Source organism: Coregonus lavaretus, assembly GCF_964263955.1.
Source record: "Coregonus lavaretus genome assembly, chromosome: 2".
Taxonomy (NCBI): Eukaryota; Metazoa; Chordata; class Actinopteri; order Salmoniformes; family Salmonidae; genus Coregonus; species Coregonus lavaretus.
Genome location: NC_139989.1, coordinates 52,722,957 through 52,737,743, shown reverse-complemented (window position 1 = coordinate 52,737,743; position 14,787 = coordinate 52,722,957). Strand labels below are relative to the sequence as shown.

The window sequence follows — 14,787 nt, the reverse complement described above, 5'->3', positions numbered from 1 at the left end:
AGAAACAAGAAAAAAGGAGAGAGAAAGGAGAAGTTGTTTCTATACGAGTCATACTCTCACTCCCACTCAGGGTTGGTTGGTTAGCGAGTGGTCCTGTACGCCTACCATGATTGGAAGACAACCAACAAGGTTATTCTATGTTGAAGAGGGCGAGGAGGGTTAGTTCATGTAGAGAAATCAACGGTTGTTCATAACAAATGGTGCTGAGCACCAGTGGCAGACATTGAGAACAGAGGATGGTGGTTTCAGTCAGGGCTGGGCAGATTACTTAAAAAATGTAAAGAGTTGCTTAGTTATACAGTAGGCTTAGTAACCCATATGATAATGCCAACTGCAGATCACATGGATAGAAGTATGGTACAGTACTGTACAACCACCATTTTTGATGTTTCATAGCAGAAAGCCAGCCATTCACAGGAAGTGAAACTACATGAGTGAGTTTGCCATGGTGACAACAAACTACAAGCATTAATGTTTCTGTAGTGTTCACTTTCCCTTAACTTATAATTTGTGATGTGAGGGCCCTACATCAAAAAGTGAAGGGGTTTGTAGTACAGTAGCCAGCCTCCCTTGAAAGCTCCTTGTTACTGATAGTGTGTCATCAGTGTTTGATGAGTGTCTCCTGGAGGGGTTCGTTTCCTTGATGGCTCATAATCCTGGCCATTGTAGAATCTGATCGCTATCTAATTAGCTCTTAGCTAATTATTATGTGCATCAGAGCGTCTTAATTCATAATTATATGGCTTCCTACTACCATCATCATCAATCCTGTCCCTCTGCTCATTTGCTCTGTCCGCTAGGTGTGTGTGTGTTTCATACAAAATATAGTGTGTGTGTGTGTTTCATACAATATAGTACATGTATGATACACACACACTCCTCCCTCTTCCGGCCCATACTGTGCACCCTCAGTGGTAGTCCCTGTGGGGGAGCTCTCCAACCTTGACCACCCAGTCACCCCACACTTCAGCACTGTTACAATAGCAGACACACGCAAACACACACCTAGGGCCTACTAGGCAGACAGATAGAGGGGGAATCTGCATCATTCACACGGCCTCTGTGTCACTCCAGATACACTCATCCACTCCCCAGCACTCACACAGCCACAGAGGTGAGGCCATCTCAGCAGAAAGGTAAAAATAGCCCATGCCAATGTTAGTGGCCATTTTGGGCACTCTGAGATGGCATGAGTAGTACACATCACACACAGAACCTAACATCACTGTAATAACAGAGAGTCAGCTATTAAACTCAGACTGAACCAGCACTGGTGATGTCACTGGGTTCTTCCTGGTTCTTTACTGCCCTCAAGTGTTTGGATTTAGCTGTGTTCCTCTATTATACAGCATGTGTCAAGGTAGTGATAGTAGGCTATGATTCTCCTTTATTTTTTCCCTCTCTCTCTCTGTCTATTCATCACAGTGTAGTCTCTCCTTCTCTTTGTTAGTGTTTGCTACAGAGTAGTGTCCTCTCTTTCACACCTCTCTGCATTCCCTTTCTCATTGAAGCCAATACTTCATCAAGTAGAATATTAGAGATCAGCAGATTGTCTTCCGCTCCTAAAGGGTGTCTCTCTGCTCCATTTATATTTGAAGAAAATACAGCATGCGGTATGAGAAGGAATATATATTTTTTAATTGCATATATTTTGGATACAAATAATGGAAAATGTTTTAGTCACTAACAGAATATCCCTCTATACGGGAGGGTAAAATAATGAATGGTCATTGAAGCATTAGTAATACTAATTCAATCAAAAAGCAATAAAATAAAATAAAAGCAAAACAAATATATCACACAAAAAAAAGGGATTAACAATTGTTACATAAAAACCTGACTTACACTTCAGAATAACTTTGTCTCTAAGAAGTGCTAGTTTACTGAAACAACTAAACTAACTAAAAGCAATGGATTTGAACCACAGTTTAGCATGGGCACTCTGAATAATAGTACAGCTGGGGGCAACCCCACAGCTAGCAGCTTACCAGCGCAGTATTATACTTACATTTTAGTATACAGTTATGTCCTGTGAATGCATTAATGCATCATTCATGTTGTTAAGAATGCATTCATAAGAATATACAACACTATACAAGAAGCAGCTTCAAGTAAGTGTTACGATATTATATAATGTCATATTATCTTATACTGTTTTATATTACTATGTATATTATGTTATATTTTATTATATTTAGACAGTTTCATGTTATATGTTCTAATATATATATATATATATTATACATTTTCAACTGGCTTCACGCCATTGTTGACCAGACCTGGTCCTGCTTGTTCACCAGAGTAGTTTTCTTCATCTGCTGACCCACAGGGCTGTTCTCCAACCCTAGACACAGAACACAGTAAGACAGGCAGGATCAGGAAACATGGCAAAAACATGGTTATTATTAAATACAGTGGAGCAAAAGCTTAGAACAGTGTTACTTTAGCAATAGTTATAATATCACCTGTCAGACAGCAGAGGTCCTCCTCCATTCATCTGAGGAGGTCCTGGACTCAGTCCATTAGGAGTCAGTTCCTTAGTCTCGTCGTTAACCCTGTTGGAGAAATAAGACATCATCAAGATTCACATTCATGATCCACCAAAACACTGTTCCCTATAGAGACAGAGACTAACATGAACCGTGGGATGATAGGGTTGTTGAGGTTATTATCTAATTAGTAGATGTATCAATACATACTGGATCAGGCAACATGGTCTCACATACTCAACCATTCCATGTAACTCTAAATGTGTAGTATGTGCTGCTATACATGGAACATTGTTTGAAAAATAAACACTCACCTTCTATATGGCACGTGTCCATTGCTCTGAGGTTGACCCAGAGGTTGTGCGTCATCAGTCTGGCCAATACCAGGGTGATCATCAGGGTTAACACTTTTGATCCACCACAAGAAAAAGGTTATTAACATGACCCATGGTGAGATTACAGATGTAGGATCTTAATTTGATCACTCTTTTGTTGCTAAGAATTTTCCTGCACAGCAGGAAATGCAAACTTGTAGTGTATTCAAGGTATAAAAAGGCTTCTAAAGTTGGTAATTTCCACTTTAAAATGCAGACTATCAAGGTATTCATCAATGAAGATCTATCAAGGCATTCATCATGTGGTAAAGTTTACCTGGCCTTATGGTTTCCATTCACCAGAGGAAATCCAGCAAGTCTCTTCTGAGAGAATGCAGTGTCTGTTCCCTCACTGCCCATTGGCTGCACGATCCCCTCGCCTTGACTGATAAAACATTTATTTACATGCACTGGTCTTTCTATTAAATCTGTGGGAGCAATGACTCATGGGATCAGCTCTGACTGAGTATAGTGAGATCCAATCGGTAAATGAAGTAATGAGGATCTCTCTCAGAGAAATGTTTACCTGTTCACAAGATGCCCATTCAGCAGAGAGGACTCAACATGTGTCTCCTGACCGTGTGTTGGGTCCCTCTCCTCTTCCACCCCATCCCCATGGTCCCTGATGGTTCAGAGTGGCAAATGCAATTAGAGATTGAGGAAGACATGAAGTATAGTTGGAGCATAAATATTATGTTCAATAGATAGGCTGTCTAACCTGCCAACGACAAGCACAGATCGGAGAGACTCAGCATCCTCAGCAGCTGGATTATCAGGATCTCCGTTGTCCCTGAGAGAAGTCCAAAAAATTAAGTGTTACTTCTTGCTGCTCTAAGCTGATGTCTGGCCTGATAACTGACATTTAGTAATGTATCGTGAAACACTTCAGCATATTAAACCACGTAACTCCTAAAAATGTCCTCAGGTTGACTGAGTCTGACTCACCTCTGGTTTTCCCTGTTGGTGTTAAGGTAGTCCCGATCCAGCCGAACTAGCTGTGCAAGAGCAAGCCTGGTGTGGTGTGTGATGAACAAATGAAAAACAAAGTTCAGTCCTTGGACCCTAATACAAAAAAATAAGACATACATTTATCCTCTCTGAATTCATCTTGGACAGCTAAGCTGACTGGCTGTACACTCTGAGCACTATTGTTGCTACAGGTGATAGAAGGTACTCACGGCTGTTTGTCTCTCCAAGGAATGTAGCCACATCTGTACACTAAGAAACCAACAATGCCCAGCAGCAGAGCCAAGCTAACACCAGCTGAAAAACAAAATGCTGTCTACGTCAGTTGTTGAGATCATGTTAAACTGTGCTATAGAAGTATAAAGGAAACAAAACTTGACGCAGACCAATTTGTTTTATTTTATTTACAATTATAAAGAAAAACAGAAGAAAAAAAAAGGATCACATACACAAAATACATTGCATACCAAACTAAATCAAATAGCAGCAGACAATTTGTATCAGTCGATAAAGTTTTTAAATACAGTTAGTATTACAACTTAGCAATTGATAGCAGCAGATATACTGTAATGTCATAATACTGTTAATGTTGTTAATGCAGACACATTTTCTGAGCTTTTCAAAACAACTAGTACAATAAATGTAGATAAAATATGAAATAGTAGTACTCTTTTAAGAGCTTTTTCAATAAAGGACAATCGGGGGGACAATACTTTCAAGAATGGGAATCCGCAGTTCTAAAGGCCATTGTTAATTCTTCTAATGGCAAGAAGTCTGCAACTTGTTTTAACCACAGTTGAAAAATGTGGGTGGGTTGTAATTTTTCCAACACACAAGAATACATATATTTGCAAAGTAAGAAATAGTTATCAGCAACCTTATCTTGTCTGAATCAAGTGCAGTATTCAGCATTTGATAAAGGAGGTAAAGGCTTGGGGATTGTACAAGTGGAGGCTCCTCAGAGGAGGAAGGGGAGAACCATCCATATAAATAAAAACAGTGAAACATTAAACAGTGAAACACAAGTTATCCCTTTTAGACAAAAATATACAAAATATATTCACATCACCAAATAATTAATTAAAACACACTGTTTTGCAATGAAGGTCTAAAGTCGCCTTAACAGCACTCTGTAGGGTAGTAGCATGGTGTAGCCAGAGGACAGCTAGTTTCCATCCTCCTCTGGGAACACTGACTTCAATACAAAACCTAGGAGGCTAGTGGTTCTCATCCGCTTCCATAGACTTACACAGTAATTATGACAACTTCCGGAGGACGTCCTCCAACCTATCAGAGCTCTTGTAACATTAACTGACATGTTGTCCACCCAATCAAAGGATCAGATAATTAATTTAGTACTGAAAGCAAAAGCTACAGCTAGCTAGCACTTCAGTGCATAACATGTGACTAGTTTCAGGAAACTAGGCATATGTTGTGTGTCACTACTTCACATGAGAGCCATTTCAACGTAAACTTTGTTTTATTTATCAAAATGCGTTTTTTTGGCAGAAATGCCTTCTGGAACATGTGAACTTTCATGTGCCTTAATAACAAACTTGTATGCCATCTGTAAATACGAATAAAATTGTTAAATTACGAGCCTAGTGGGTTTAGCCACAGAAAAAGACAGCAACCTTCCCGCTTGCCATGATTGGCTGAGATAATGAGTGGGCTGGACATGCCGAGCGATGAGTTCGGATTGGTCTGCCATGTAGCACTCTACTGTCTATAATATGAGCTGGTCAGTATGTGTAGGTAATCCTTTCTAACACGCCTTTTTTTTTATATCTCGTAGTAGAACTGCATAAGTGTTGCTCTCCACTTTCTGGAGGACCTAGTTGAAATCAGTGGAATTAGAGTATGATAGCTAAGGAGATGGAGAAAATTCTGGCATTTGATTGCAAATATGCAGACGGAGTCGAGAAGAGAACACACAGAAGGCTGTTGTAAAAAATCTTCAAACTAAGAGCAACCATGGCATTCGTGACAGAGAGGGTGAAGCGTCCATCCATATACACGGGTAAGAGAGTCTAGCTAGCTACATTTTCAGATATTACACCTTTCTAATTTTGTCAGAAAGTCGTTTTCATTTCAAGTTAAAGTGTACTGTTAGCTAACTAAACGGAAGCAAACGTAACTAAACTGGCATAAACATACCTGAATTTGTCCAATAGAAACTCTGATTTGCTACTGTTGGACTAATGATTACACCCTAGATCAGCTAGATGCAGGCAAGAGTGTGCAAGGTGGTATTGAGTGTGTCACTGTCTGCCACCTTAATTACAAAAATGTCTCTCGACCTGTGCACCTACATTGTACACTTTCATTCATAGGCTAGGTTGTAGCAACCTCATGAAGGGTATAGGGAAAATTTGAGTAGGAGCCTAAAACTATCGATGTTACATTGACCTGGGTGAATGGATCGTCCTCCCTCATCATAAACGGCACCAACCACCACTGGATTGTACCAATGCCATATCTAAATGATCTGAGTGGATGTATGGTCCTCTGTAGCTCAGCTGGTAGAGCACGGCGCTTGTAACGCCAAGGTAGTGGGTTCGATCCCCGGGACCACCCATACACAAAAAAAATGTATGCACGCATGACTGTAAGTCGCTTTGGATAAAAGCGTCTGCTAAATGGCATATTATTATTATTATTATGAATAGAGTGCCAGAAAACCATTAGCTTATTGCAATGCCAGAATAGATTTTAAAAAGTTCCTTTCTCTGTCTTACATTTCAGGTAATTTGGTGAAGTGTCTGGGAACATACGATTTAATTTAACAGGGGTAAGATAAAACTTGAACATTCATTTGTAGTTAGTCTCGTTAATATTGGGACTGGTAAATGGGAAGTGGATCTTATTACAGATCTCAAGCCATACCTCCTCATCAAATTCCGTGCCTAAGTTAATTTTTCCCACATTCTTTGAAGTGAAACAAATGAGGATTCATAATGTTTGGATAATGTACAATACACCTTAGCAAGTATTACTTTGATAGATATAGATGTGGTTATTAATTATTCAACTTCTGATAACTGAGATCTCAGCTTTAATTCTTTGATAAATATAAAGACAACATTTCTGATTTCAAGACACTTAAAAAAAATCTGTACCAGGGATGTTATATTCAGTACGGATTTTCGATAAATGACCTCATTGTATTTAATCCACTATGGAACACATCTGCGAACTTCCTACGACCCAGCGAGCACCAATTATGAAGGCCGACCTTTAAGAACACATTGGGCAACAAGAAATAGGAGCAGGTAAAAAAAAGCGTGTTTGAAATACCCAAGTGCTTTCTACAGTCTACCCATGCCATTAATGTGTACTTACTGTTATCACAAATATGATGAAACTGATTCAGAGGTAAAGGATTGCTAGATTGATATTAAATCTGAACCCATAGGGAGTCCTGTCTGCCCAAAGTCTGGAAAGAATGTTCACCTTAATTATGTTTATCCTCCAATCATCGTTATGGGAGAGTGGAACAACGGATGAGGTCTTTAATTTTGCTAAAGAGGGGAGTGTAACGTGCGTTCTGGTTGCTCCTTTTTAAATGATAGGCAAGCAGCTTACAGTGAGGGAAAAAAGTATTTAATCCCCTGCTGATTTTGTACGTTTGCCCACTGACAAAGAAATGATCAGTCTATAATTTTAATGGTAGGTTTATTTGAACAGTGAGAGACAGAATAACAACAAAAAAATCCAGAAAAACACATGTCAAAAATGTTAGAAATTGATTTGCATTTTAATGAGGGAAATAAGTATTTGACCCCCTCTCAATCAGAAGGATTTCTGGCTCCCAGGTGTCTTTTATACAGATAACGAGCTGAGATTAGGAGCACACTCTTAAAGGAAGTGCTCCTAATCTCAGCTTGTTACCTGTATAAAAGACACCTGTCCACAGAAGCAATCAATCAGATTCCAAACTCTCCACCATGGCCAAGCCAAAGAGCTCTCCAAGGATGTCAGGGACAAGATTGTAGACCTACACAAGGCTGGAATGGGCTACAAGACCATCGCCAAGCAGCTTGGTGAGAAGGTGACAACAGTTGGTGCGATTATTTGCAAATGGAAGAAACACAAAATACCTGTCAATCTCCCTCGGCCTGGGGCTCCATGCAAGATCTCACCTCGTGGAGTTGCAATGATCATGAGAACGGTGAGGAATCAGCCCAGAACTACACGGGAGGACCTTGTCAATGATCTCAAGGCAGCTGGGACCATAGTCACCAAGAAAACAATTGGTAACACATTACGCCGTGAAGGACTGAAATCCTGCAGCGCCCGCAAGGTCCCCCTGCTCAAGAAAGCACATATACATGCCCGTCTGAAGTTTGCCAATGAACATCTGAATGATTCAGAGGAGAACTGGGTGACAGTGTTGTGGTCAGATGAGACCAAAATGGAGCTCTTTGGCATCAACTCAACTCGCCGTGTTTGGAGGAGGAGGAATGCTGCCTATGACCCCAAGAACACCATCCCCACCATGTCAGGTGGAAACATTATGCTTTGGGGGTGTTTTTCTGCTAAGGGGACAGGAAAACTTCACCGCATCAAAGGGATGATGGACGGGGCCATGTACCGTCAAATCTTGGGTGAGAACCTCCTTCCCTCAGCCAGGGCATTGAAAATGGGTCGTGGATGGGTATTCCAGCATGACAATGACCCAAAACACACGGCCAAGGCAACAAAGGAGTGGCTCAAGAAGAAGCACATTAAGGTCCTGGAGTGGCCTAGCCAGTCTCCAGACCTTAATCCCATAGAAAATCTGTGGAGGGAGCTGAAGGTTCGAGTTGTCAAACGTCAGCCTCAAAACCTTAATGACTTGCAGAAGATCTGCAAGGAGGAGTGGGACAAAATCCCTCCTGAGATGTGTGCAAACCTGGTGGCCAACTACAAGAAACGTCTGACCTCTGTGATTGCCAACAAGGGTTTTGCCACCAAGTACTAAGTCATGTTTTGCAGAGGGGTCAAATACTTATTTCCCTCATTAAAATGCAAATCAATTTAGAACATTTTTGACATGCGTTTTTCTGGATTAAGTTGTTTTTATTCTGTCTCTCACTGTTCAAATAAACCTACCATTAAAATTAGAGACTGATCATGTCTTTGTCAGTGGGGTAAAGTACAAAATCAGCAGGGGATCAAATACTTTTTTCCCTCACTGTACTTGGTTATCATATTCATATGTTTTTTTGTCTAACATGGAACATGTTATAATTGATATGGTGAGTTTGTTCAAGATGTAGTTTAGCTCATTATTTAGCTGCCTCCAATTCTCAGTAGAAAACCTTTTGTGCAATTGTTCGCATCTTTCTTAATGTCACAGAACTTCTCACTGTTATTTTTCTTAAATTATGCATTTTTTTTGTTTTACCTCTTAGAGTGGCTTTTGCCGCCTCCCATACAGTGGAAGCATCTAATGTAGGGTCACTATTATCTTGTATGAAATTCATAATCCCACAACACATTGTTGCTCTGAAATTTTCATCTGCCATTAGAGGTGTATTAAGTTTCTAATTTCTGGATAGAGGAACAAAGCTACTCAGGTTCACAGATAAATATATTTTGGAATGATCGGATAAGTCAAACGTACCAAATAGAGCAGCTGTTTACAGCAGATAGCTTTTCGGAAAAAATAAGTAGTCTATTCTGGAATATGAGTTGTGGGGATGGTGAAGCTAGATGTGTTTCTCTAGCGGGAGGTAAGCTTGGCTTCTTATATGGTGTCGAGTAAAGCTTAAACCATGTATTTAGATTGTAGGTAGGTATTGTAGTTAGGTATTGTAGGTAGTTTATCTAGGTAGTTATTGTAGGTTATTGTAGGTAATTATTGTAGGTAAGTATTGTATTCGGCTGAGCCCGGTGAAGCACGAGGCTAGCTAACCCACTACCTGGACCAATAAAGCTAGCTAGCTAGTGGGTAGCTACTGGTAACTATTAGCAACTGTGGATAGTTGTTTCCAATGTTATTTCACGCTTAAGAGTACCTGTAATTATGCCAGCTAGCTACCTACCATTCAGCAGTTTTTCTAACCTCAATATCTGAAGCATTAACGTTAGGTAGTTAGTAGCTACTGTACTCGAAATGTAGCTAGCTTGTTGCTACCTGGATAGCTAACTAAACAATAGCTGGAACGACCTAGCTGTAATATTTGGAGACGCTTTCTCTCTGTTGGGACAGACGCGAACTGTCTGAATCGATTCAGTGGCTAGCTTTGCACTTAACTGGCTAACAGTAGCTACTAAGGGTAAGTAATAACATACATTTATTTTTGTTTTGTTTTTACATACTGGTAACTAGAGTCGTTCAAGGGAATTCGGGACATGGGTGCCTATTCACGTTAGCTTGGCTCTCCCTGTGTGTTTCGTGCCGTGGGAGGAGGGGTTGGTTCGTTGGCAGAGAGCAATGGCTAGCTAGTATGCTAACTATTCTAGCTAACTAACTGGCTGAATAAGTTGACGATATACTCACTCAAACTGTCAAAACTAACCCAAAACTTTACACAACGTTAGACACGGACAGGAATGATCTGTTTGGCGTGTTAACACACTGGTGGTTTGTTGTAACCGAGTATTGGTGCTAAACCGTGTTATTGGTGGCTGGCATGCTAGTTGGCTATGGCGTCATAGGATTCGGTGCCCTGGACGGTTTTCACGGAAGAATACTGTACCAAGTTAGCTAGCTGAATAAACTAAGTTAGAGTCTATTCCTAGAAAACATTGAACTGCTGTAGTTTTAACAATTATCATTTCTAAAGTGGAAGTTGGGAGAGTTATATTTGAGCGTTTCAGTGAAACGTAAGTGAGGGAGGCCCCGCTCTCTCGCTTTCCCAGATGTTTAGTTCATTTCATTCCGATCTCCTTTGCATTATTGTAGCCTTTTTCTGTAGCCTGTCAACTATGTGTCTGTCTATCCCTGTTCGCTCCTCTCTGCACAGACCATACAAACGCTTCACACCGCGTGGCTGCTGCCACTCTAATCTGGTGGTCCCTGCACGCACGACCCACGTGGAGTTCCAGGTCTCCAGCAGCCTCTGGAACTGCCGTTCTGCGGCCAACAAGGCAGAGTTCATCTCAGCCTATGCTACCCTCCAGTCCCTCGACTTATTGGCGCTGACGGAAACATGGATTACCACAGAAAACACTGCTACTCCTACTGCTCTTTCCTCGTGTGACCATGTGTTCTCGCATACCCCGAGAGCATCTGGTCAGCGCGGCGGTGGCACAGGAATCCTCATCTCTCCCAAGTGGACATTCTCTCTTTTTCCCCTGTCCCATCTGTCTATCTCCTCATTTGAATTCCATGCTGTCACTGTCACTAGCCCATTCAAGCTTAACATCCTTGTAATTTATCGCCCTCCATGTTCCCTTTGAGAGTTCATCAATGAGCTTGACAAGTTCCTTTCCTGAGGATGGCTCACCCCTCACAGTTCTGGGTGACTTCAACCTCCCTACGTCTGCCTTTGACTAATTTCTCTCTGCCTCCTTCTTTCCACTCCTTTCCTCTTTTGACCTCACCTTCTCACCGTCCCCCCCTACTCACAAGGCAGGCAATACGCTTGACCTCATCTTTACTAGATGCTGTTCTTCTACTGCCGTCTCTAGCCAACTCTCCTGCTATCTCTCTCAGAAAGACCTTCTTGATCCAAACCAGTCAGGTTTCAAGACTGGTCATTCAACTGAGACTACTCTTCTCTGTGTCACGGATGCTCTCCGCACTGCTAAAGCTAACTCTCTCTCCTCTGCTCTTATCCTTCTTGACCTATCCGCTGCCTTTGATACTGTGAACCATCAGATCCTCCTCTCCACCCTCTCCGAGTTGGGCATCTCCGGGGCTGCTCACTCTTGGATTGCGTCCTACCTGACAGGTCGCTCCTACCAGGTGGCGTGGCGAGAATCTGTCTCCACACCACGTGCTCTCACCACTGGTGTCCCCCAGGGCTTAGTTCTAGGCCCTCTCCTATTTTCTCAATACACCAAGTCACTTGGCTCTGTCATATCCTCACATGGTCTCTCCTATCATTGCTACGCAGACGACACACAATTCATTTTCTCCTTTCCCCCTTCTGAAAACCAGGTGGCGAATCGCATCTCTGCATGTCTGGCAGACATATCAGTGTGGATGTCGGATCACCACCTCAAGCTGAACCTCGGCAAGACAGAGCTGCTCTTCCTCCCGGGGAAGGACTGCCTGCTCCATGATCTCGCCATCACGGTTGACAACTCCATTGTGTCCTCCTCCCAGAGTGCAAAGAACCTTGGCGTGACCCTGGACAACACCCTGTCGTTCTCCGCTAACATCAAAGCGGTAAGCCGATCCTGCAGGTTCATGCTCTACAACATTCGCAGAGTACGACCCTACCTTACACAGAAAGCGGCACAGGTCCTAATCCAGGCACTTGTCATCTCGCGTCTGGATTACTGCAACTCGCTGTTGGCTGGGCTCCCTGCCTGTGCCATTAAACCCCTACAACTTATCCAGAACGCTGCAGCCCGTCTGGTGTTCAACCTTCCCTAGTTCTCACATGTCACCCCGCTCCTCCGCACACTCCACTGGCTTCCAGTTGAGGCTCGCATCTACTATAAGAACATGGTGCTTGCCTACGGAGCTGTGAGGGGAACGGCACCTCCTTACCTTCAGGCTCTGATCAGACCCTACACCCAAAGGAGGGCACTACGTTCATCCACCTCTGGCCTGCTAGCTCCCCTACCTCTACGGAAACACAGTTCCCGCTCAGCCCAGTCAAAGCTATTCGCTGCTCTGGCACCCCAATGGTGGAACAAGCTCCCCCATGACGCCAGGACAGCGGAGTCACTGACCACCTTCCGGAGACACTTGAAACCCTACCTCTTTAAGGAATACCTGGAATAGTATAAAGTTATCCTTCTTCCCCCACCCCCCATTAAAAAAATGGCTTGATCTCATGTCAGACATCAAGTAGTCCACATTCTGAACCCAGAGTGTTCAAAACTCTTGCTGATTTAGTTAGGGGTGTGTTTGTCTTATCGTATTTGTCCATAATTGGGTTTAGAGTAAAATTAAAATCACCTATCACTCCGAACCCTGACTTCATTTCTTGAAGAAAACAGTCCCAATGTTGGAATCAAACAGCCTTCTGTTGTCAGAGTCACATGTAGCCTTATGTAGCCCCGCCTACTTGACCCAGTTCCATTCGAACGCGATTGTGTTTGTGTTTCCGTTTCACAACTTCCATCAACGCTAGCGAATTACCTCAGAGCTGTGGCTAGCTAATAATTAAAAAACGCGCATCATTAACACATCTTAACAAATAAACAAAAACAAAACATGGCTCACATTTGGGAACACACACAAATGGCTCTTCGGAGGTCGGATGGTATCACCGTACCGCATCAGTCCATGATTAATAATTGGGTGGATGACATGAAAAATTACAAGTGTACAGAGGCCTATCAGTACCTCCACAGTGGTAAGGTGGGCCAAGTTATTCTTCACCAGGAGGAGGGAAAAGGCCGATGTTCAGCCCAGACGATCAAGAAGCTCTTACCACTCTGCTTGGGTACTTGTATCCAACAACGGATCAGTAGAGACGGCTGGATGCGCTTGCATCGCTGGCCTTGGAAAGTCATGCAGCCTCAATTTTGTGGAAGGTAGGCTAATAAGCAAAGTCACTTGCATTTCTATGTCTAACATTACTTAACATAAGCGATTACAGCATACATGCAGCCTACATGTGTTTTGGTGACAGTTACTATAATCCATAGGCTAACGTTATGATAGAGTTCTCAGATTATATCTATGATCAATCTCCGCATTACTTGGTCATGTAATTTATGTTTATAGCCTATTTTCTTCGTTCCTTTTATAGATGAAAGTGCACAATACTGCTTTATCTAGACACAGAATGATAAAATAGTCAGGCTTAACATAGCAGTTAGACCAAACATTTTGTTGGATGAAAGCTGAATTGAGAATGTCATGATTTATTGGTTATGTTAACATTTATTTGTGAATCAACAGAACTGCTGTATTAATGTGGGGAATCTGTAAGTATCCTGTGAAATCTCATGTTGGTGAAGCAAGGTAGGTTTATGGAGTCCAGGTGAGTATGGTATAACATTTATTTAAACATGTCAGCATCAACATGTATTTCTTTAGTGTTATTGTTTTTCTGGGTTGTCACGGTTTCGGCCGAGGCTGCCTCTCTTCCTTGCTCGGGCAGGCTTCGGCGTTCGTCGTCTCCGGAATACTAGCTGCCACCGTTGCATGTTTCTATGTTCGTTTGCTTTTGTCTGATTGTTGTTACACCTGTTATCGTTTAGTGTAATTAGTGTCCTATAAGTTCTCGTTGTGTTTGTCTAGTGTTGTGTGTGATTGTTTTCACTGTCGTGCGTATTGCTTGTGTCTACACAGTTTGCTCGGTTGAGCTGCTCTCCATTTGTATTTTTGGAGTATTTTGTCGCACGTGTTTAGTGCGCCCGTTTTATTTTCGCCTGCGTGCGGAGTTTCTCGCCTCAGGGCATTTATTTTTGTGCTGTGTTTATTTGCTAAACCACTAAAGTCTTTTGGACTTACTTTGTGCGTCCTGCACCTGATTCCACCACCACACCCACCTACAGCTACACTGACAGAATCACACACCACCAAGAATGGAATCAGCAGGAGCCGCAGCAGCACAGGCGACGCTGGAGGACAGGGTCCGCGAGCAGAATGACCAGATCCTGCGGATGGGGTCCGCACTGCAGGAGGTGATCACCACCATCCGAGGCTGGGAGACCCGAGGGACACCTCCACCACCATCTTCCCTGCCCGCACCATCGGCAAGTCAGCCCATTCCCGCTCCGGAACCCAGAGGAGTTCGACTCTCGCTCCCGAGGGCCTACGATGGGACCGCTGCCGGGTGTCAGGGATTCCTTCTCCAGGTGGAGCTTTACCTGGCCAACGTGCACCCGGCGCCCTCGGG

General features: G+C 42.7%; 1 protein-coding gene across 1 annotated transcript; it reads right to left on the bottom strand.

The window, feature by feature from the left end:
- Positions 1–1,616: 1,616 nt before the first annotated feature.
- LOC311147388 (uncharacterized protein) lies at positions 1,617–4,120 on the bottom strand. The gene is made up of 8 exons (XM_084184084.1): positions 4,042–4,120; positions 3,809–3,874; positions 3,582–3,653; positions 3,390–3,485; positions 3,141–3,248; positions 2,804–2,896; positions 2,466–2,555; positions 1,617–2,344 (listed from the first exon to the last, which is right to left on the bottom strand). The coding sequence occupies exons 5-8, from the start codon at positions 3,221–3,223 to the stop codon at positions 2,239–2,241; spliced, it is 372 nt and encodes a 123-aa protein (XP_084040210.1). The 5' UTR covers positions 3,224–3,248; positions 3,390–3,485; positions 3,582–3,653; positions 3,809–3,874; positions 4,042–4,120; the 3' UTR covers positions 1,617–2,238.
- Between the last annotated feature and the right edge of the window lie 10,667 nt (positions 4,121–14,787).

Coding starts and splice junctions, on each gene's coding strand:
- LOC311147388 (XM_084184084.1), bottom strand. CDS start 3,223: ATGGGCAGTGAGGGAACAGACACTGCATTCTCTCAGAAGAGACTTGCT. Junction 2,897..3,140: donor AATGGAAACCATAAGGCCAG/GTAAACTTTACC, acceptor GTGGATCAAAAG/TGTTAACCCTGATGATCACC. Junction 2,345..2,465: donor GGACCTCTGCTGTCTGACAG/GTGATATTATAA, acceptor TTCTGTGTCTAG/GGTTGGAGAACAGCCCTGTG.